Source organism: Python bivittatus, unplaced genomic scaffold (assembly GCF_059951505.1).
Source record: "Python bivittatus isolate LINGU-HERP-01145 unplaced genomic scaffold, Pbiv_v1 ctg000020_np1212, whole genome shotgun sequence".
Lineage (NCBI taxonomy): Eukaryota > Metazoa > Chordata > Lepidosauria > Squamata > Pythonidae > Python > Python bivittatus.
The window spans coordinates 14,714,128-14,736,657 of record NW_028277030.1 but is presented as its reverse complement, the minus strand read 5'-3'; the positions used below and the strand labels follow the sequence as shown (position 1 = coordinate 14,736,657).

The 22,530-nt window shown below is 40.6% G+C and overlaps 1 protein-coding gene across 8 annotated transcripts in view; it reads left to right on the top strand.

Moving 5' to 3' along the window:
- Positions 1 to 341: 341 nt before the first annotated feature.
- PLCB1 (phospholipase C beta 1) overlaps positions 342 to 22,530 on the top strand; it is a 454,738-nt gene continuing 432,549 nt past the window's right edge. For 5 of the 8 annotated variants that reach the window (XR_015795036.1, XM_088134740.1, XM_088134722.1 and 2 more), the window contains exon 1: positions 342 to 855. Coding sequence is in view for 7 of the 8 variants with exons in the window: in XM_088134740.1 (XP_087990866.1) it covers positions 757 to 855 (99 nt within the window). In the remaining variant the exon portion in view is untranslated. The remainder of the gene's footprint in view (positions 856 to 22,530) is intronic. The other 3 variants (XM_088134715.1, XM_088134712.1, XM_088134707.1) reach the window with 1 other exon arrangement.

Below are 22,530 nucleotides of genomic sequence, written 5' to 3'. Positions count from 1 at the left end.
AGTCAGAACACGGTTTTCTGAACGCCTCCCGCTCGGTCACCCCAGACAGAGCTCCTTGAACGGGGAGAAAGCGTTTGCCTTACGAGCCGCTGGTTTTCGTCTGTTCAGGGGCTCTCCGCTCTTAAAAGCCAGGGTTTCCATAGGGGCTCCCAGAAGGTGGGCCTCGGGGCTCCAGCTTACCCCCCCCCCAGGGCGGCTCAGCGCTCGCTCCTCCGCTCGGGAAAGGCTCGTCCGTGGCGGCGACGGGCTTCGGGGAGGCGCATGCTCTGCAGAGGCGGCGCCCTCGGCCAGCAGGTGGTGCTGCCCGCTTGACTCGCTCGCCTGAGCCTGAGCGCGGAGAAAAGTTGGGGGAGAGAGAACCGGGGAAGGAGGAAGAGGGCGGCAGCGGCGTTTCCATTTGCAGGAGCAGCGAGGAGCGCCTCGGCGGCGTGTCTACGAGTGTGTGTGTGTGTGCGTGCGGGGGGTGCGCGTGCAGGCAGGCAGGCGTGCAGGCGTGCGTTCCCCTTCTCTATATAGGATGTACCGCCGAATGGTTGGCTCTTTGCTGTAAGCACGCGTGCGGCTCGCCCTGCCTTGCGAGAAGCGCTGGGCACCAGCAGCAGCTGCCGCTGCTCCTCTTTCTCCCGGTCGGCGGGAGCAACCCAGGCAGCTCCACCGACGGGCTCTCGCTTTTCCCGGCCGCCGCCGCCGCTGCCGCTGCTATCGCCTGCCTTTTCCTTCCCTGCGCCGGCGGGAAGTCTCGATGTGCTGCCGCCAATGGCTGGGGCACAGCCAGGAGTCCACGCTCTCCAGCTCCAGCCGGTCCGCGTCTCGGCCAGCCTCAAGAAGGGCGCCACCTTCGTCAAGTGGGACGACGTAAGTTTACGGAGCTCTGCCGCCCCTTCTCCCCCCGCTTCACCTTCACCTTCCTCGATGTAGGGGTGCGGGGGAAACAAGACATCGCGATGCGACGGGCAGAGCTAATCAATGGACTGACATTGCAACATGTGCCAGAAGATGCGTTCCTGAGAGCGCGCGCTGCCCGGGGAAGGGGAGAGGGCGTCCGCGCGCGGGATGTGTGCTCGCGACCCAGAAGAGAGAGCGCGGAGCTGGCCAAGTTTCAGCCGCTGTGGGGCAGCCAGATTGCACAGTGGTTGCAGCCCAGCCGTAGAGCACATGCTCGGCATGCAGAATACTGAACATTTCTCCTTAAGTGTGCTCGGGTTGTCCAGCTAGATTTCCTGCGAGCAGGACAGACAACCCCGTTTAAGGTGGCTCCCGTGTATAAGGCCGCATCCTGTGTTTCTAAACGGCAGATGGTTTGACCTGGGAATTCAGGCTGTAAGAGCCAGCCTCTGGGTCAGAATAGATCCCTTTTTCTCAACAAGATGTGTGGGTGAGAGTGGCGAGGCTTTGTGTGAATGTGATCCTTAATTCTGACGAGTGGGCAGAGAGTGGGTAAAATGGGAAGTGTAGGTGCTGCCTGACTTAAAGTTAGGAAAGGAGCAGGAAGATGGAGCTTGCCAATTTTTCTGCAATGTAACATTGGAAAAGCTAGAGCATTGGTTCCTGGCAAGTTACCCATAGCAACAAGCGACTCGGTGCATTTATGTGGATTTAGACCAGCAGCTTGGTATTACGCTGAAGAAAAACATGCACAGTATGTGTGCTTGTGTGCATGTGCACTGGAGAGGGAAAACACAAAAAGGGGTAAATGAAATTTGGAATTGGAAAAATAAATGTCTCCCCCAAAGCGGCAGATATCATACCAATATTGCTTGTTCTTTGGCTTGAAAGATTTTTATACTATTCAATCATCAGATGCTGTCTCACAGAACCTTCTTTATAAGATGAATCTGCTGAGTTTACATTGTTTTTGTATAGCATAATTATCAGTTAATAGATAGATGCCCTGTTGTTAGTGCATGTGGAATTTTATCCCTTTGGATAGGCAGAAAGACATTACTGGCCCCAACAGACAAGCTTACAGTCTGAAACAGGCACTAGAAAAAAAAATGGATGGATGGTGCGATAAGGAAAAGAGAAAAGAGAGACCAGTAATTGAAGTTATACAAAAAAGGCTCAAAAATTAAATGATATTTCCTTTTTGCCTCTTTGCCACTATCTGGTAAGTGCAATTAAAGCACAGATGAGAATAAAAAGTTCGTTTTCTAAGAGGGGTTCACTTTTCCGTCTTACTTTCTGGTAGACTTAAGAGCAACAGCAGCATATTTGATTTCAGAGATCTAGTATTTATTTACCATGTGAATCACTTTCTCACCTTAGATAGAACACATGATCCTTGTTCAATAGGTGTAGGAACCTGCAGTCTTGTTCTCATGAAAATGGACAAACTCCGGTTTATGTTTTATCACTTTGGTGGGAGTTTGGCTGAATGTTCCTATATACAGCAAAGATGAACTTTGTACAGTCTTACTCCTAGGAAACCAGCTTGTTATAATGGACTGCAGCTTAATTTGTTAGATTTCAACATTGGTAGCTCTGTCAGACCTTTTTTCACTGGTTAGGCATGAAATGGCAAGAACAGATTTCCAGGGACACAAAAGCTCAGATAAATAGTTTTATTGTAGAAAGGCACAGAAGCTATTACAAAAGAATCTCAGTGGCTGTTGTTTATTAAATATGAAACAGTTTTATAAGTGAAATTAATGCTTCATTTTTGAGCATTTCCTGCTGCCTGAATAGACACCCCTCTTGTGGGTAGGAGGTGCCCCAATTTCTGTCTGATTCTTAAGTTGATAATGGACAGATCTGGTTATCAGGCTGTTTACTTATGTGAAACGAGCTCTTTCACTGACTCTTCAGGATACACTCAGTTGCTTGCTGTGTAAAGCTTGGCCACAAAGTTGGTTTTCTCTGTTTATCATATCTTTTGAATATGGATTTATAAATAGTGATTGCCAGGGAGAAGAGATAGAAATAATTGTTACGTTTCTAATTGAAATGCTGGGTCAACAGGTGTCGACCTGTATTTCATTTTCAGCTCTATCAGAAGTCACTAGAATGTTCTGTTTTTAATAGCAGCATAAATATGCTCATTCGTTCTAGTAGAAAAAGACATAAAGTATGCTGTTCCTTCTACTGTGGTTGACTGATAACACAAAACAGTTGGGTACAAATAAGAGTTAAGAAGCTTCAGATAAAAAGAACTTCCTTTGGGGTCTTTAGCCCTGATACGACCTTTTAAAGGGTTAGGGATAGGGAATAACTGTAAGTACAGCAAATTGAACTGTAAACAGTTGCGTTACAATAAGTTGAAACCTGAAGATTTTTTCTTAAAAGTACCCAAACATAAGATTGTTTGAGACGTTTATCAGAAATGTTGCAAGTTGTGGATACAGAACAAAGTCATTGGTGATCTGTAAGAGAGCGTATCTGTTATCTACCATGTCAGTTTGTGGGAGAGAAATTTTCTTGAAGAAAATGTTAAAAACAATTAGCCTTTGCCCTAGTCCAGAAGAAATGCATGCTAGTTTCCATGTAGGCAGGAGGTAGATTTCTGATGGTATATAGACGTTACTCATCTGGAATTGATTTCATACTAACAACACAAAATCTCCCTCCTGTCCCCCAAATTAGGCAGCTGAAATTAAGAGAATTTATGGAAACCAGGAGCTGCTATTTTTTTGGAAGAAAAAAAATGAACTCAATCCTGGTACTAAACGGTTACAATTAACTCAGTTCAGAATTTGCTCAGAGACACCCTGGAAAATTATTTTGCACATTGTTCCACCTGGTGATCTTGAATTCTAAATAAAACATAATTTTTTAAAAAAAGTTCACTACTGGTTCACCAATTAATAGGAGCATGTTTATTAATTTAAGAATTGGAAGGATAGTGATCAGAAGCCAGATATCCAGGGTTCTTTTGAGAATTAGGGCTTTGAAATATTTTTCTTGCCAAGTAATAAAAAGAAGCCACATGCTAGATTGTCAAAGCAGGAGCCTTCTGGATTAAAAGATTCTGTGCAGGTATTATTTATTAAAGTAGTTTGCCTTTAATTATAACGATTCATAAACTTCAAAGTATACAGATTTACCAAGTTATTCTATATGCGTGGCATCTATGTAATTAAGTTGTTTAAAGCTGCAAGACTTACAGACTTAAATAAATTTTGATCAAGCCTTCTATGGCATTTTTTTTCCCAAAAATTCTTCAGACAGCTGCTTAGTCACAATTTACAACAACATGTCATAGGCTACTTGTTCTTTGAAAACACCATGTCTAAATTACCTCACCTCATTCAATCTATTTTCTTGGCATAACTTCAGGCAATACAGAAGCTCTGTTGATGTTAAGTTTTGGGAGTGTTGCCTGTCTTAGTATGGTTAAGGAACAAACTCGGACCTCTAAATTTAGCTTTGGTTAAAAATGTCCCTGGGAACTAGAAGGTGAATTGTTGCAAGATCTCATGTAATTAGATGTAATCTAATCCTAAAGCCAAGCTAGACATGCAGATACATAAGATAATTTCCCAACCTCTATTTCTATGGGCTATGTAATATAAGGACCAGGTGAGAGCTGTAGACATGGATTATGCTGCTGCCTTTTTCAGGCTGGGGGTCACATTTAAACTTTGAGTGGTATGATGTGGGGCTAAGACAAACAAATAGGCAGATTCAAGACAAAAATGAAATTTAACTAAAACTATTTTTAGTTTAACTAAAAATAAACTAAATACAGATAATACAATTATGCTCTGCGTGTGGGTCTGTTTTTCTCTTCCATCATATTAAATACTATAAATTGGTAGTAAATTTTGGAGGAGCTTTAGGTATCACTTCAAAGGCTTTAGGGATCACAAATTGTGTGCTCCTAATTTGCTGCTTCTGTCCTTTCTCCAATTTAAACACCAATTCAGCTATGGAGATAAAAAAACACAGCTAGGAATATTGTGCCTTTCTGTTACTGGAGATAATCTCAATTGTGGAAGGACTGTGTGTGTGAGTGGGAGAGAGAAAGATTGCGTTACCTATGCTGTGATTCCAACCAAATAAAAACACTTCATTCATTCATTCATTCATTCATTCATTCATTCATTCATTCCAGGTACTTTTGTGCCACTTCATTTGAGTGAATCTAAGCAGCTTACAAGTACCACGAAACATACAGTACATAACAAAATAATAATACGATTTATAAGTTATAAACATTCTAATTAATTTCATAACATCATAATAAATAGTAGTGTCGTATACCTTCTGGGTACCTAATTGTCAGATTTGTAATTCCCAAATGCTTGCTTTAGTAGGCAGGCTTTTAATAACTTTCTAAATATTAAAAGATATATCCTTGGTTCTGTTCAGTAGTTTAATAGCAAAAGTAGCTATACTTAAATTGAATAGAATGTATTTTTGTCATAGAGTTACTGCTTAAATGGGGCCAAGAAAAGATAGGAACCTAGAATAGCTGTCTATTTGTTTGTCTCTTTATTACTGCAGATTCTAGTGAATTAGAAAATAAGTCATAAAAAACACAACCCAAATAAATAACATTTTCTTTCATTGTTCATGGAAAACATGATCAGTAAATGTAAGTTGGGTTTATAAAGAAGTTTTTGAAACTGGCGTAGTCATATAAGGGGCTATATTGAAAGGTGGCACAAGCCAATCTCTGCTCAAAGTTCACAGCTAAATTTAAACTGCTGAAATAAGAAACAGAGGATGTAGTAATAAAATAAAAATTTAAATGGGAAAGTGTCAGGTGGGGCTAGAATCCATTTACTACATTTGCTCCCAAGTATCTATGTTGACATTCATTGAACACGTGGATGAATATTTGAAAATGAAATGGTCCCCTGAGGTTGAAGCATCTTACAAATGTTATAAATACATTTCTGTATATATTTTCGTATCTGTATATATTTTTGTGTATGAGCCACTATAGGGTGGTTGTTATGTTGAACTAGACAGAGGAGATACAGGTTCAAGTCCCCACTTGCTGATAAAGCTCCCAGTGGGCCAATCAAGACTACTCAGATCCAGTCATCCTCATGGGATTGATGTGAGAATAAAGTATGTGTACATCACCTAGATAAGAGTGGAGATTGGAACCCGCACATCTTGTGCTGAGTTCATGAGGCCTTTGATCTATTTTCAGAGCTTCTTTTCAAAGGATCAGTTCAGACGTGTGGAAAGAGATCCCTTTTTTCTGGAGCTGGCTGGAGTGAATGAGATGAGTCACCTCATGAGAGAAAACAGAATAGAAAGGCAGTGGCTACATCTGCTCTTGGCTTCCACCCTGCATCACATGTGACCCCCCAACAAATTGGGCTCTTGATGTTAAAATTAGAGCAGAGGTCTGAAAACTCCAATAATCAAGTGTGTCACATGAGGACAAGTTAATTAGCCCAAGGACTGATTCAGTGTATCAAACTCTTTCTCTGATACATATAATTTTTTTTCAAAGATTATTTATTCATCCATTCATTCATTCAATTTATATGGCTGCTCATCTCACATTTACATGACTCTAGATGGCTTACAATAAAACAAAAAAAATACAAAATACACAATATAAAAACAAATAAAAATAGAAACACCTAGCAGTCAGGCATAATCTAACCTATCATCCACACAACCAGGAGATGGGCTCTAACCAGAGCCCCCAGTTTTACTTTTACTTTCAATTTACTTTCCATTTCAGTGCACCCAGATGATTCTACATATTTATTTCTTAGATTCATATCCTGCCTTTCTTCCAGAAGCTCAAGGCAGCATACATCACATTCCATCTTCCATTTTTTCCCTATAACAGCTCTGTGAAGAGGGTTGAGTTAAGTAAGAGTGACTGGCCCAAAGTCACCTAGTGAGTTTCCATGGCTGAGAGTGGCCTTGAACCTGGGTCTCCCTGCTCCTTGTCCAACCCCTTCACTACCACACTGGTTCTCCAAAGAAAGTACAAGGAAATCAGTCTGTAATTGAAGGTGAGCAATCCATTGACATTAAAATAATCCACTACTTAGTTACATCTATAGAAAAGCAAGAATGCAGAGAAAAGTAGAATCAGCAAGCTGAGGAACCACTTTGTTTTTCATTTTCATGAAGAAATCAATCTCCTCTCTAAGAGCAAAATAACATTTCAGGACATTTCCCTGACTCAGCCATTTGATTTCAATGAGATATGAAAGAAAGTTCAGGTACTTGCTAGAAAAAGTAATAAACTGCCTATGATTCAGCCCTTGTGCACATATAAAGTTAATTGCTTAAACAACTACCTCCATACACCTTTCATTTGTACTACCTAGGGCTTCTTGATGCAAAATGCAGTTTATGCTAGTGAAGTTGATTCTTAATGTATCAGAGGGTAGAACTTTTTCTACACCCGTCCAACCGCAGTGATGTTTTCAGATCATTGTAGCCAAAGATACAAATTGTTGGCTTGTCTTTTGCAGTGCTCTTTTTCAGTCTTTATGAATCATTATGGTATCTTCCAGTGGCATAAAGTCTAGTACTTTCCAATTTAATGAACACCACCACTGTGTAGTACAGAAAACATTTGTACTTTTGACAACCACAACTGAAAATTCTTCAAAGTCTGTTCTTATTTGAATCAATTGTGGGGTTTTGTTGTGGTAGTGGTTTTTTAAAAAATTATTATTATGTGTTAAATCTTTTATTCTAGAAGTGATTGAATTAACAGGCAAGCTTATACCGTCCAAACGTTTACTGGGTTTTCTTGCCTTTTCTTTTACAACTAGGACTTCTATAAAAGGTTGTAATACTTTAGCTATAATTTCATTTATCATAAAAATTGCTGCTACTGAATCTTCACTAGATTTGAAGAAAAAAAATGCTTGGCAAATGCTGCCAAGTTGCAGAACTTTTTCCTCTCATTCCCCCCACCCCCAGTAATCATTATATTTTTTCAGGACCCATAAACATTATACTTCTTGGGAACAACAACAATTTGCTAAATAAGGGCTGAATTTTACCTGTATAAATACACATTCTCCCATTTGTCTTGGAAAATGCTTTATTTCTTCCACAAGGTTTTTTGAACCCTGAAGCCATCAAAACTGCTAAGAGCTAACTCTAACTTGGATGTCATTGATGCATAGGCAATTGTCTAAATGATGTCCAAAGATTGTTTTTGACTTGACCTCTTACAATACACCTCAAAAGAGCACTACATAGAATTAGGCAACAGCACCTCTCTATTTATTTAGTTTCTCAGTGTATCAAAATGGTTTCTGCAACTTTCTGAATAGTAATGCTAATGTCAGTTGAGGCCTAGAGAGGATGCAGTGTCAATAGAACTACTTTTTTTTTTTTTAGATTTTCATCCTGCCTTTTTTTTGATATACAACTCAAGGCGGCAAACAAACCAATACTCCTTCCTCCTCCTATTTGCTCTTTTGGTGGCCATGGTGTCCAGCAACATGGGAAGGGAGTGGTGTAATACAATGCCTGTATATGGGCAGTAATGAACATAAATGGCTGTGGCAACAGACGTGCAGTGACTGTTGGGGTTTCTAATTGGTGCTGGAGGTAATCAGGTGGTACATGGGATGGAAAGCAATGGAGATGCCTTCTACACCACTCCTACCACAGCTACTTCTAGGCCACTGCACTGTAGACAGCTGATGGACTCTTCTACTGCTTCTCTGTTTGTGGCTTTTCCTCCACCTGAGTTGCCTTAAGAGTACGAGGGATCAAGATGATCATAGCTAGGGCCAGGGCTGGGGCCGGCTCCTCCTGTCACCGTTATATCTTCTACCCCTGCAGCTCTTCCTTTTCACAGCTGTGGAGTGAGAAGCGCATCCATGCCTTGGTAGTGAGTTGTCAGGCTCCAGCACCTGGATGTGGGGCTAGCAGTGTGAGAACTCCTTGACTGGCCCTGTCTGAGGAGATGGCTGCATTTCTCACTCTAAAACTGTAACAAGGAGGAGCTGCAGCAGTGGGAGATGCAACCTTCCTGTGGCATGGCCTGCCTGGAGCTGTGAGTTGAAGATCCCTGTTCTGCTTCTTGTCAGCCTCAGGGAGTACGGGCAAGCTACCACCCTACTTTTGGCCACTGCCCTCATGCTAAGTGAGCGATGTGTTGGCTGCACTGAATGATCTGGAGGGCTGCATATAGTCCATGGCATCTCTGTCCTAGAGGAAATGTGAGACATAAAAGTGTTAAAAATATTTTAAAATGTGATCATATGATACATTTGCATCTGGCAGAACTTGCAGTCTAGATTTAAGATAACGTACAGAGTTGCCATGGTGATTATCCATCCCTGCCCCTTTTTGTGGAAACAGGCAACATTCCCTAACACTTTAGTTCAAATTGTACTTCAGAGGTATTCCAAATGCCTCCAAAGTGCTGCATATTCAGAGGATGCAGTGCCTGGATTTTGGCTGGATTCATATATGGGCTACGTCATAAAGCATGACTTACCACAATGGCTGGGTTCACGGAGTATGCTAAGCCACAATTAAGCAGGCCTCAATGAAAATCTTGGTATGTAAAACCAGTCCTTATGGAATATGCTAGAACCAATCTGTTTTTAAACTCAGTAACAGTGAGAGGCCCCTTCTATGAGAAACGATACTCAAGGGGAGGAATGAGCGAACTGGTGGTTTTCTCAGGAATCCCAGCAACATGGGCAATGTAGCAGGATGTGATGGCAGAGCAACAGCAGAAGGGCAGGATGAAGACCAGGACCAGACAGGATAGCAACACAGACATCCATGGTTACATGATTATGCCAAAATGCTAAACGTGCATCATGACATTCCAATGCAGGCTTCCTCCTTTTGTATTTGTGTCATTTAAGGAGTGCAGTTTACGTGTTGCAATGCACATTTCATCACTTGCCCCTACTTGTTCCCCTGTGGATGACAATGGGTGCTAGAGTGGTTGTTATGACTGAAAGGAAGCCAGTAGGACCATTATTGCAGGAAAAATAGTTTAGAAATGGCCTTCCCATTCTTATGCCTTCCAGGTAAGTTAGTTTTGACCACACTGAGAATTTTGGAAGTTATGTTTTCATCACGTTTGTAGAGTACCAGGTTGAGATGTTCTCTTAGAACATAGATGGGCAAACCAGTAACACTATGATATTCACAGCGCACAGAGGAATTGACACCAGATTTAAGCAGGTTCTGAAAACTTTGGCCCTTGAGAATATGAATTACTATATATATCTGACTTGAAACAGAGTAAACAGAAATGTCAGGTGTTTAAATAGAGTTTGAAAACTTAAGTGCCACTATTCAGTTCTTTATTCCACCCCCCCCCCCCCAAGTCCATCACAGGTGGGAAGAGAGTTGGAGAGGCATATTACACAGAGACAAGACTCTGTCCCTCCCCGTAAATCCTTCTGTGTATGTTGGCTAAGGTTGGTACAATCACAAATAACACTGATACTAATACTAATAATAATTATGGGAGCACTATGACTACACATTGGATTCATACGTCTGTGGGTGAATTCTAATTTTTTGATAACTATTGAGCTGGAAGTATTTTGGAAACTTGAGCTTAGCTTGCATTTTGTTTCACTAGCGAGCCCTGTTAATTTTGTCCTTAATAGCTGATACGCCTGTTGAATAAATGTAATTTAACTAACGGCTGCGCTAGAATAAACCATTGCTAATGCACTGAATATCCAATCTGGCATTCCTTCTACTTGGCAGTTGAGTGATGAGCAGTGTCTCTTTCAATGCTTTATAGCACTATTCTGATGTATGTCAGATTAATGAGACGTAGGTTCCATTGAACTAAGTAGAGATTACTGTTAGGTAAGTATTATTGCAACTTTAAGTATGCAGCTTTAAGATTTGTCTTGAAAAAAGGGCAAAATGGTATAGTATGTTGCCAGGTAAATTCTAAGAATATGTCAGAGCTAAGATGAGATATGTGAAAATTGTAAGATAATGTAAAATAATCTGAAGTTAGATTGCTTTAGAAAACTCATAGGATCCGTAGTAGAGAACACATGCCTATTTATTTCTGAATGGCCTTTTAATGTAGGCATATAATCCTGGCTTCTAGATCAAAAGGCTCACAAATAGTAAGTTTAGGGAAAATTGATTTGTAATCTTGGGGAACCACTGCCAGTTAAAGTAGAGGTAATAAGATTGTCTGATATACAGGTGGTCCTCGTTTAATGACCACTCGTTCAGTGACTGTTTGAACTTAGATGGTGCTGAACAAGTGGTAGTTATGACTGGTCCTCATACTTATGGCTGTCGCAGTGCTCCCACGGTTACGTGATTGTGATTTGCAATCTTCCCCGTCAGCTTCTGACAAGCAAAGTCAATGAGGAAGCTGGCAGGAAGTTGCAAATCATGGTCATGTGAGGTCCTTGTTAACAAACTGCATAGTCCTCACTTAACGATGGGAACCGGGACTGCCAGAACTGCCATCGCTGAGTGGCATGGTTGTGTGGTTTTTCAACTTATGACTGCATTACTTAACCACAGAGTTTCCAGTCCCAATTAGTGTCATTAAGCAAGAACTACCTGTAATACATCAGGCAAACTTTTGGGGTCACATGGGCATATTTGGAATTTTGAGAGCACGTTAGTGGCTGCCATTAGGAGAGGTTAACTTATTCACAAAATGACTGTCATGGTGATTGTAGTCAATCACAAAATACCTATTTAAACCAGGGTTCGCCAAAGTGGTCAGTATTGACCTCCAAGGGTCAATGTTGTTATTATTATTCATAGTGCTATTAATTAAAGTAGTATTTATTAAATTATTTTCTTATAATAAATGTTTGGGGGTCAATGAACTTTCTAAAATTTCATAAAGGGGTCCATGAGCTGAAGAGTTTGGGGACCCCTGATTTAAACCAAAGAAAATAGACAAGATGGTTCCCTGCCGCCCTCTCTAACTTTCTGGTGTGCTATCACCCAAGCATTTCTTTGTTGTTGCTGCTGTTTTCTGAATGGGTGTAAAATACTGAGATGCAAGCACTCATCATTTTTAATATCTAAAAATATCTACTGAGCCAGTGTGAGCTCAGAGGTATTCTTATAAATAAATATGATGTTGGAAGCTGATACTTAGGTTTGTAACATTCCAGTTTCCCATTTAGCTTTATTTTTTATTATAAGGCACTTAAAAAAAAAAAGTGGAAGCCAGATGGGTAGGGGGATTGGCAACAGCCATGGGTACCCAAGGCTCTCTATTGCCTTTCCTCTGGCAGAGGGAACTTAATATGTTCATAAAATATCAGAATGTTAGTATGGCCTCTGTAAAGTTTGATGTGTTAAAGCTAAAGATCAGAGCATACTGGATCTAAAATTAGGATTTCTGTGCTGCACCCTGAGAGATGTACTTTCAGACTTGGAAGATTCCGTTAATACAACCTTACAATAAAGTTAGAGCTAGTACTTCTGGGTGTGCTTCTTGTCTGGTATCAGACAAGGCTGATATCAATCTTGGAAGTCCCCATCCCTCCCCTCTCCCCTTTACAGTCCAATAAACTGGGGGGGGTTCCCTTCTGAGACGTTTGTCATGCCCCCATTCCTTGTGCGGGCTCAGCTGCCTCATATCTGACCTTTGTCTAGTCTGCGGCTCTTCCTCCTGTCTCCCAAGATCATTCCCACATACCATTACACAGGGCATGGGGCTAAATTGAGGGATTGAGATTGATGAAAATAAAAATTCAAAAAACTTGGAGGGCACCACATGATCAAATGTGTTTTAGCTCTCTACGTGGGTCACTTTTAGCTGACAGTGCTGAGGTCTGAACTTGGTGCCTCCTTCCATGCAACGCATACTGTAATGATATTCACTCTGCATTATCATGCACAGCCATACTTATTGTTGAAACTAGTGGCGGGGAGTCTCACATCCACATTCTTGATTTGATTGCTCTCATACCTATTTCCTGGCACTTGGGCTAGAATGATTATATTTTATATTATAAAAACTTTCCTAGCTCAAATAATCTTACATTTTATATTCTGCTTTTTTACTCATGTTATTGTGTGGAGTTAACTGGCTTGCTTTAGGTTAGTAGAGTTGCTAAGTTAGTGTATTGCTTAATTGGTGCTAAAATGATAAAGCATCTGGGTAGAGAGGCTTTTGGTGAACTCTTGCAAGAAGAGGGAGTCTATATAAGGTAGGTCCTACAACAGTGCAGACTAGGATACCATCATTCACAGTAATTGGACCAAGGCTCAAATTCTAAAGCTTCTTCAGAGATAGTAGTTGAAGACATTTCTTGGTATATTTCTACTTACTATTTACTTGGTATATTACTACTTACTGGCTATTTACTTGGTAGATTTCTACTTAATTGCAAGTATTTGTCCTTGTTCCTCCCATTATGAATGCTAGATAAATTTAAATACCAAAAGAAAGATAAGATAAGGTGTCTAGCAGCTCTACGGTTAACTCTAGTTTCTTCCTTCCTCTTTCAGGGGAAACTAATTTTTGTTTGATAAATTGAATATGTAGCTGGCCTCTGAAGCCAAGCTCAATGTGACCTTCAATATATCAGTGCATTCCATATGTTTCTTCCTCTGAAATAATAATTGCATTGTGCCCCTAGTAAATATTTGAACTGTGATGTGAAAGGGGGAAGCTTTAATACTAAAAAATATGCTTCTATTGGTAATACTAAAAACCCCAGACTTTTCCTTGTTAAAAATTGTCCTCCCAACAAAGTAGTGGGTTCTATCCTTGAAAGTGCCATTATAGGAACTTGAGAGAAAGAAGTTTTGGTGGTAAAGCTTAATTGGAGGTCTGCTAAACAGATAGCTTTCCCTTACATTTCAGTGGGAAAAGAGAGGTTACCCAGTGGCTGGGTTCACACACCACTGAAGGCCATAATGTAATTCAGATAGGTTTTGCTTGACACATTTTAATAACTGAGCTGGTTATACCATACAAAATAAACCATGGCTAAGCAAATAATATAGCATGACAAATTAACTATCATTGTGTTATATCATTGGATGTCATAGAGGCAAATGGGCTACTACCTTAGTGGTGTGAAATGACTGTGTTTTACCCAGAGTCTGTATGTTTGCTTGGTCTATAAATATGATCAAATAATTTTAATCCTCATCTTCCTAGCCAGCATAGATAATACTTGTATGGATTAGGGATTATGGAAATTGTAATCCAAGTACATATGAAGAGCACCATTTCAGGGAAGGATGAGATTGTGCAAATTTCTGTTACAGCTCTTCACCCTAAACTTCCCTGAAGTCTTATTGTTCAATACATGAGGCACTGTGTATAAAAAGGAAGAGATTGCTCCTAGAACGCTTTGGGTCTTCATGCTTTGGAGGCATATGAGTAGCCAATAAGACTAAGGTAACAGGAAGTTGAACAGTGGAGGAATAGAAAATATGTCCCTGAGAGTCCTACAACTCCTTGTCTAAAGTTGAAGCTGAAGTAAATGGGGGGCAATTGAAATAGTAACAAGGTGTATTAATTCAGATCAGCACAAAGTACCAGTTCATTTCAGGTAAAAGGTAGGTAATCACAGATTACCCACACAGGATTTAGCCCAATTAAGAAAATAAAAAATGAATACATTTCCACCTGAGCAGGCACAGAATAAGCTTGGCTGAGAAGCTAAATAAAATTGGGCCTGGTTAGTGCTTGGGTGGGAGACCTTCAGGGAATTTTAGAGTCATAGGCTAGACTGGGAGGTTGAAAAACCATTTTGGAAGAGGGCAGTGACAAGCTGCATGTTGCTGTTAAGAAAATTTATGGAATCACTAGGCATCAAACCTAGCTTCCAGATGTGCTGACTGTGACCCTCACAAGTCCAGCCAGTATTCATGGATTATGGGACTTGTAGTCCAAAGCATGCCAAAGGTAAATTCATTTGATTTGTTTTAAATGGCCAACATTTCATGAGATCAAGTAATGATACAAGATTTTAGTGTTCCTTTGGAAATCTTGTGAGATTTAATAATCTCATGGGATTCTCATCTTTTTATATTTTATTTCAGTGCCCACACCAAGGGCAATATTTTTGCTGTCTATTACTACTCCTAAGATTCCGTAGGATGGGAATCATTGATCTAAGGGGGACCAACCTGCTACAAAAAATCAACTATGTAATACAGTGGTACCTCTAGTTACGAACGCCCCTCCTTACGAATTTTTCAAGATACGACCAGCTCCGGCCCCAAAAATTTACCCCGACATGCGAACTCCGCCTCTACTTACAAACCGGATCCGCGGCCATTTTTGCTGCTGCCACGCGGTCGCGGCTTCCTGTGGGTGAGATCGCGGTAGCAAGGAGACGTTCGGTGAGGCTTGTGCTGTGTTTTGTGGCGTTTGGAAGGTTTTTGTGGCGTTTGGAAGGTTTTTGAGGTTTAAAAATAAAATGCATATGTTTCAGAACTGTTTAGCCGTATTTACATTGAACCTTATGGGGGAAATTTACCTCGGGGTGCGACCAAATTCGGAGGGCGGATTAGCCGTATTTAAATTGAACCTTATGGGGGAATTTGCCTCGTGGTGCGACCAAATTCGGAGGGCGGAATGGATTAACCGTATTTACCGTGAACCTTATGGGAAACTTTACCTTGACTTGCAACCAACTCGAGTTGCAACCAGAGTCACGGAACGGATTAAGTTCGTAACTAGAGGTACCACTGTATATATAAAATAAAAGGTGGATTTTGTCCATGTAATAAACTAGCAAAAGTTCCAAAAAGATTTATGCCAGAGTTCTGCCCAGAATCCATTTTCAATGCCAGAACTTAATGCTAGAACAAATGAAGTAAGGATATTTCAAAATGCCCCACAGCAGTAGTGGAATGCATTTTATTCATCACTGGAAACTGCAGAGCTACTGTGTTTCATCAAGGTTAAAGCAAAGAGATTCTGGGTTATTGGAGCTTTCACACCTGGCTCTCCCAACGAAGCACAGTAGAAAAATGTTCCTCTGCTCCTCAAGGACTTGATTTCAAACAGTCTTGACTTTTTTCAAGATATCTACAATAGGGAACTCTGGCAATGGTCATATGCTAAGCTAGAATAATGGCCTGATCCACGTGCCATTCTGAAGAAGAACAAACACAATTGTGGCTTAGCATGATATTTAAACCCTGTTAAGTATCTGGTGCATTTTTTTAAAAAAAGAGTGTCTAAAGTTATAATCCAAGGTACTCAATGCAACTTTGTTTTCCAAGAGTAGATCCTTTACATAGCCAAAATCTCAGGGTCTACTCCCAAGATAAGAGGGTACCTAAACACTTGAATTGTACAAGTCTAAAAATCTATAGATGGAACAATGTGTTCGTTTGTTATGGATTGCTAAGCATATCATTTACTGAAGGAGAGAGAGAATGGTACAGAGATTCAGAAAGAGGGCTTGGTTGGCCGAAGTGGCAAGGAATACTTTATTGTGCCGTGTTTTGTCGCAGTCCCTTCTTGTTTCCTATTCAACATACTTAGGAAGTGCATTGTCTGATTTTCAAAATATAGTGGATGCTTTCAGAATACAGCAAAAATGTAAAATATATATAGAAATAATAGGTCAGAAGAAGTTGTTCTAATTTTTCTTTCCTTTATAAATCAGGATAGAAATATATTAGGAATAGGGGGGAAAGTGTTTACAGGTATACACTAGCCATCTTGGAGATTGTTGCAGAGCTATTCAGCCGTTACTGAATATATAAACCCAGTCAAAGTAGTGTGACAGATGCTCTGGACAGACAGCTCTATATGAGACCCTATAGATGTAGATACCCTGTAGATGTAGCAACAAAAGGCAGTAAAATACTGTAAGTATAGGCCATTAGTCTACATTGGGGAAAATGTGCATATAATCATCCTGGAAAAGCTGTGAATCCACATCAGAATTTTAAAGCTTTTAGTTGCCCAGTCTTCTTCTTAAATGCCCCCTATGCTCCATGATTGGAATCGGAAAAGTATAGATGAATTAATGATTTGGAAAAGTATAGATGAGTTAACGATTTAATCACCTCTGCTGTATTGTGTTTCAGTAATTGCATATTCTGATAGTTAGTATTCTTTGTTGGATAAATCAGTGTGAAAGGTGAATGCTGTACCGATGCTGGTTCAGAGAACAGAGACCAAACCTTTATTTTTTCTTCCTTGCTTCCCTTTCCTTAGAGTCCATTATGTTTTCTCAGTTAAATCAGTTTACAGGATACACGTTGTTAGCCATTTAAATTTTACATTTGAAATACATTGTAGATGCAAATACAGGAGGCCAAGAAGAATTAAAGTTAAAATAATTAAAGTTGCCTGAACAGATATTGCTTAGAATGTTTACTGTCAATGAGCAGATGAACTCTTCTGCAGTATATGTATCAATCAATGCTGAATAATTGACTGATGGAAGCCAGCTATCCTACTGGATCTTGTGCTAATTTAAGTTTCACTTCAAGGCTTTCCATTAGGCAGATGGATTCCTTATAAAAACACTATATTACTGCTGTAGTTTTCTTGACTATGTCAGGAGTCATATACAAGGAAAATGTTACAATAAGCTTAAGTGGGATTATTTTATCAACAGAGTTTATGAGAAGTATCCCGATATTGCAAAGACTAGTAGCAGAGTCTGTCTATTAATATATATATATATAAATATGTGTGTGTGTGTGTTTGTGTGTAGGCTGATTTCATACAGACAGTAGGACACATTAAACAAATGAGAATTGTTGCCATATTAATGGCCAGTTGTATGGCTATTACTAGTTGGTTTGCTTTCAGCAGAAGCTTTATTAAAAATCAGTTCATTACTGCTTGGGTTTGGGTCTGTAAGGTCTAAGCGATGCTTGCTTCTCAAGTAGAGAAACACCCATGAGAAGGATTACAGTCTTAGTTCATGCCAATCTGGAGTCCATAGAGCATAGCTTAAAAGTCAGAGCTTTCATAGATGAGCAGATGTTTACTGCAAATATGTCAAAATCTGAAGGGCTATTAAAAATATCTCTGCTTTGGGCTTCAGGCTATGACTCTTGTTGACTCTTGGCTATTCTTCTTGAGCCCCTTATCACTGTACTTCAGGTATATAGATTTCAAATGGCAGCTTGCTCAATTTTCCAAGGTTTGTAAACCTCAACATATTTGCAAAGCAATAAGCTTTAGTAATTTACTAAAGTTAGAGATTAACTTCTGAATAAGCTGGAACAGGATCACACCATAGGTCTTCAGGTTTATGTATTTAAAGGAGTCACTGGTAAGTTGGATAACAGCAGGAATTTGAAGTATCTGAGTTTGTTTCATAATAGGCTTTTATGAAACTGTAACTGGTTAAATGAGAGCTGAATTCAGATCTGAATTTATCCATAAGAGGCAAAATTATGGGGTTGCTTCTTGATGTTTCTTGTGGCTGATACATGAATTTCAGTGCGAGTTTCCTGGCATGTGTGTATGTAGACAAGCTAGAGTTCTTTCAGTACATGCTTGAAATGTATCTATTTCAAAAATAATGTATAGATAATATATATCTTCCGCAGAAGGTCCACAAGACAGCTCACAGAATATCAGAGAGTAATCATTATTATCAACTATTAACACCGTAAGCAAAAGTGCAAAAACAAGTTATACTTTGAATCTTAAAATACATTTTGTTCATTTGAGTGACATGATAACCTTGTTCAAAATTGAACTTGCATTTAGTTTCAACACTCCTCCAAGCAGAGCTGGTGCATAATCTGGGGGTTCTCCTGGATTCACAGCTCTTGCTTCAAGAGCAGGTAGCACCTGTGGCTAGGAGAGCCTTTGCACAATTATGTCTTGTGCACCAGTTGTGCCTGTTCCTAGACTGGGAAGCATTGCTCAAGGTCGCTCATGCCTTAGTCACCTCTTGGCTGGACTGTTGCAACATGCTTTACGTGGGGCTGCACTTGAAGAGCATTTGGAAGCTTCAGCTAGTCCAGAATGCAGCAACACGGGCCATACTGGATGCCCATGTAACACTGCTACTTTGTGAGTTGCACCCAGGCTCCCAGTAGGCTTCTGAGTGCAATTCAAGGTGCTGGTTGTCATCTTTGAAGCCCTACATGGCATGGGACCAGGTTACTTGTGGGATTGCCTCTACCTGCTAGTTTCTGACTATCCTGCCAGATTGGGCAGAGGGGTCATGCTCCAAGTCCAATTGGTGAAGCAGAGTCTCTTGATGGGCCCTCACAAGTATGCCTTCTCTGTCATGGTGCCTGTCTTGTGAAACTGCCTCTCCCTCAGGTATGGATGGCCTTGACCCTGCCTGTAAAGACCAGGCTATTCCCCCATGCCCTGGTGCGAGGGCATGAATGGAGTTCTGATGTAGGTACAGGTCTCTCTCTCTTATTGTTGTGAGATTTTTTTAGGGGCCTCAATTGCTATTGCTATTTCTTTTTTCTACCATTTTTTTTTACAGTTATGGATTGTGATTGCTTTTATTTGTTTGCCACCCAGAGTGCTTTGGTAAATGGCTGGCCATATAAATATGTTAAATAAATAAATATATAAATAAATAAAACAATTACATGAATTAAATTGAGAAAGGGTTTTGTTTATGCCACACCGTAGGTAGTGAACAATGGAATATAGTACAGAAATTCACGAAGTCAGTAAAACAGCCATAATTGCCTCGTATGTTCTGTCACTTTTAATGTCAAGTACAAAACTATACAGTACATTTCAGATTTGTATTTATTCAGCCAACCTGTTCAGTCTAATATCCACATCTTACCGGTTTTTAAATGCAAGAACATTAGTCGTATTTATTGTCACTTTCTGGTAATCCTGTACTGTCTTACAGACCATTTTTTTTAATGACATAGTTTCCTCAATTAGGCTTTGTAGTCTTGGCAGGTGGTAGCACTTGGCTACTTTGCAGCATCGAGCCTGGTTAATAGTTGGGTGGCAGACCATCAGGGAATGCCAGAGCTGGGGGGTAGACTAGGAAGTTGAAAACATTTCAGAAAAAGGCAGTGGCAAACCATTTCTGTGTTCCTCCCAAGACAATTGTATGGCTGTGTCCATGTAGTCTCCAGAAGCTGAGGTTGAGTTGAAGGGGTCTGAAACCAGAAATTAAGTTAGAGAAAACAACCAATGGAAAACAGCTGAAGTGAGATGGGTTGTGGGGGATAATTGGTAGGTTCTTGCATTATTAATAATTTAGAAAACGGGATTTGGCACACTTTTGCTAAGATTATGTGCATTTCAGCCCACAGTGTAAGGCAAAGTAAGTTGTTTGCATTTTCTTGCTGTTTCAAATATATTCTGGATCATACAAGGGATCACGTAAACATGAATTATTAACAGTTTAACTGGTACTATGAATCAAAGAAAGATAGCCCCTGATTGTCCTGATGAGCAAATGAACTATCCAGCATATGACTGATAGTGGCTGATTGTAAAAGAGCTGTTACTCGCAGAGCAATATTGGTTAGAACCTGTAGAAGAAGGATGACTAATGATAGAGGTTAACTCACAAAGGTGGGAAAGGGACAACAGGAAGAAAGAATATATGATAACTAACTGGGCAACCTGTATGCCAACTAGACGTTTGGGGGACGCGGTGGCGCAGCGGCTTAATGACGCTGAAAGTTGCCGGCCAGAAATGGTCGACGCTTCAGCGGTTCGAGTCCAGGCTTCGCGTTAAACAGGGTGAGCTCCTGTTTCCTCCCCAGTTCCTGTCAACCCAACAGTTCGAAAACTTACGTGAGTAGATAAATGGGGACTCTCACTCCGGTGGGAGGAAAAATGCTGGCGGCGCCTTGCAAAAAAGGAGTTGGGAGCAGTTGCCGGTAAGCGCGAAAAACCGCGCGCGCCCGAAAAGGGCGCGAAGCAACGGAAACCCCGCCTCCTGCGCTCGCCAGCTGGGCTCTGCCCTAGGAAGGAGGCTCTGGCAAACCACTTCCGAAAAACAGTTGCCTTGAAAACTGCAAGGACTCGTCCAAGCAGTCACTGCAGGGTCAGCAATGACTGAGCGCAGACAAAAAAAAAAAAAAATTTTAACATGAGATTTCTTTCAAGCATGATGTCTCCAATTCATGTAAAATTGGTATGCACTTGGGTCCCAGTTTGCATCTGGAGAGGCGAAAGTGACTTTAAGCTGTCTACACACAGATTGGGGAGGTTTGTATACTGGAACATGCTCTGCTTGGAGAAATGTAAGAAGCTGCTCCTTGGAGAAGTCAGTCAGAGGCACGCTGATCCCCAGTGCTTAGCTTGTCAGGCTGTACTAGGAGTACTTACGTGAAGCAGACCATGTACAAACAGCATTCTGCAAGACCTGGCAAACCTAATTACCATCTGCCTTTATCCCTGTGCCTTTTGCAATAGAAGTAAAAATGTTCAGGCTGTCGCTTGTTTGAAGGGGGGGGGGAACTAAAATGGTACAGGGCAACTAAACCAAACGTGCCCATGTAAACTATGATAGGTGGAAAGCCTTTTCTTTAGTGTCACTGACCTTTGGCATGCCATTCAAGGGTTATTTTAGAAGCAAGAAATAACCTTGGGAAACTGCCCTCCCTGCCTCCCTCCCTCCCACTCTCACAAATAATCCAGCGGTTGCATTTAGCTTTCTTGCTTTTACTGATTCCATTGTAAAATCCCAAACAAGCCCCTTTTAATATCTTTCCTATCTAAAATAGAGGTTTTGAGTTTCCTCTATTTCTGTTCCTTTCCTAGACTTGAATGCTTCAGGAGGAAACTAATCATCTGGCCAGATGTCAATAGGAGCTTTTCTCTTCAGCCAAAAGGATGAAGCAGAGAAGCTTTACCTTAAAGTAGGAATTCCCTTGTATATTTCCCATAGAGTCTCTCTTTTATAGGACATTGATTGAAGAGGTGGGAAATAGTTCTTGTGCCAGTTTTGGCAGTCCTTTCCTATTAAGGGAGTGAGTTGCCAATTTCCCAAGACATTCTTTTTCTCTTGAGTAAACTCTTCTTAACTTTTTTTTTATTCTGACAACATATGTTTGTGAGGAATGGATGCTACCTCTGTGTCAGAAGGCCTTTAGAAAATAGAGTTTGATACAAGAAGAGTTAGCATGGGACCCTGTCACAGTCTGGACAATTCTAGAATGGGTTTTCTTTTATGTTGTATCTTCATGAGAACTAGGGAGGATTTTGTCTGAGGTGTTTACTCAGGTTACATTCCTGCCCTGGACTCAGTTCTCTTTTATCTGATTTTATCTTGGTAGCAGCTGTTCCTCCTGTTCCTTGGGGTCATTCCCTCTGTCCTCTACGTCTACAGACTCAGACTAAGCCATATTATTAGGATCATACCTATTCATCAGTTACACTAACTTGCTTCTGGATCTGTAGTTTCTGTATCTCATCTTAGCCCATCAAGTCCAATTCTTTGCTCAGGATAGGGATTCAAATCAAAGGATCCACCATAGGTGACTGTCCAGCCTGTTTTAAGTCCTCCAGCAAAGGGAGCCCATCATCTCATTGAATAATTTGTTCTGTAGTTTGCCTGTTCTTGTTAGGTTTTTTCCCCCTAAAATTCAAGTACATTACTCATTTATGCCAGTTGGCCATGCTTGATTATATAGGTGACACTGTGGCCAATACGTAGTGAGAACTTCCTCTCGCCAATGTCTTAAAGCCCATTGGGGTGTGGACAAGCATGCTTGCATTTT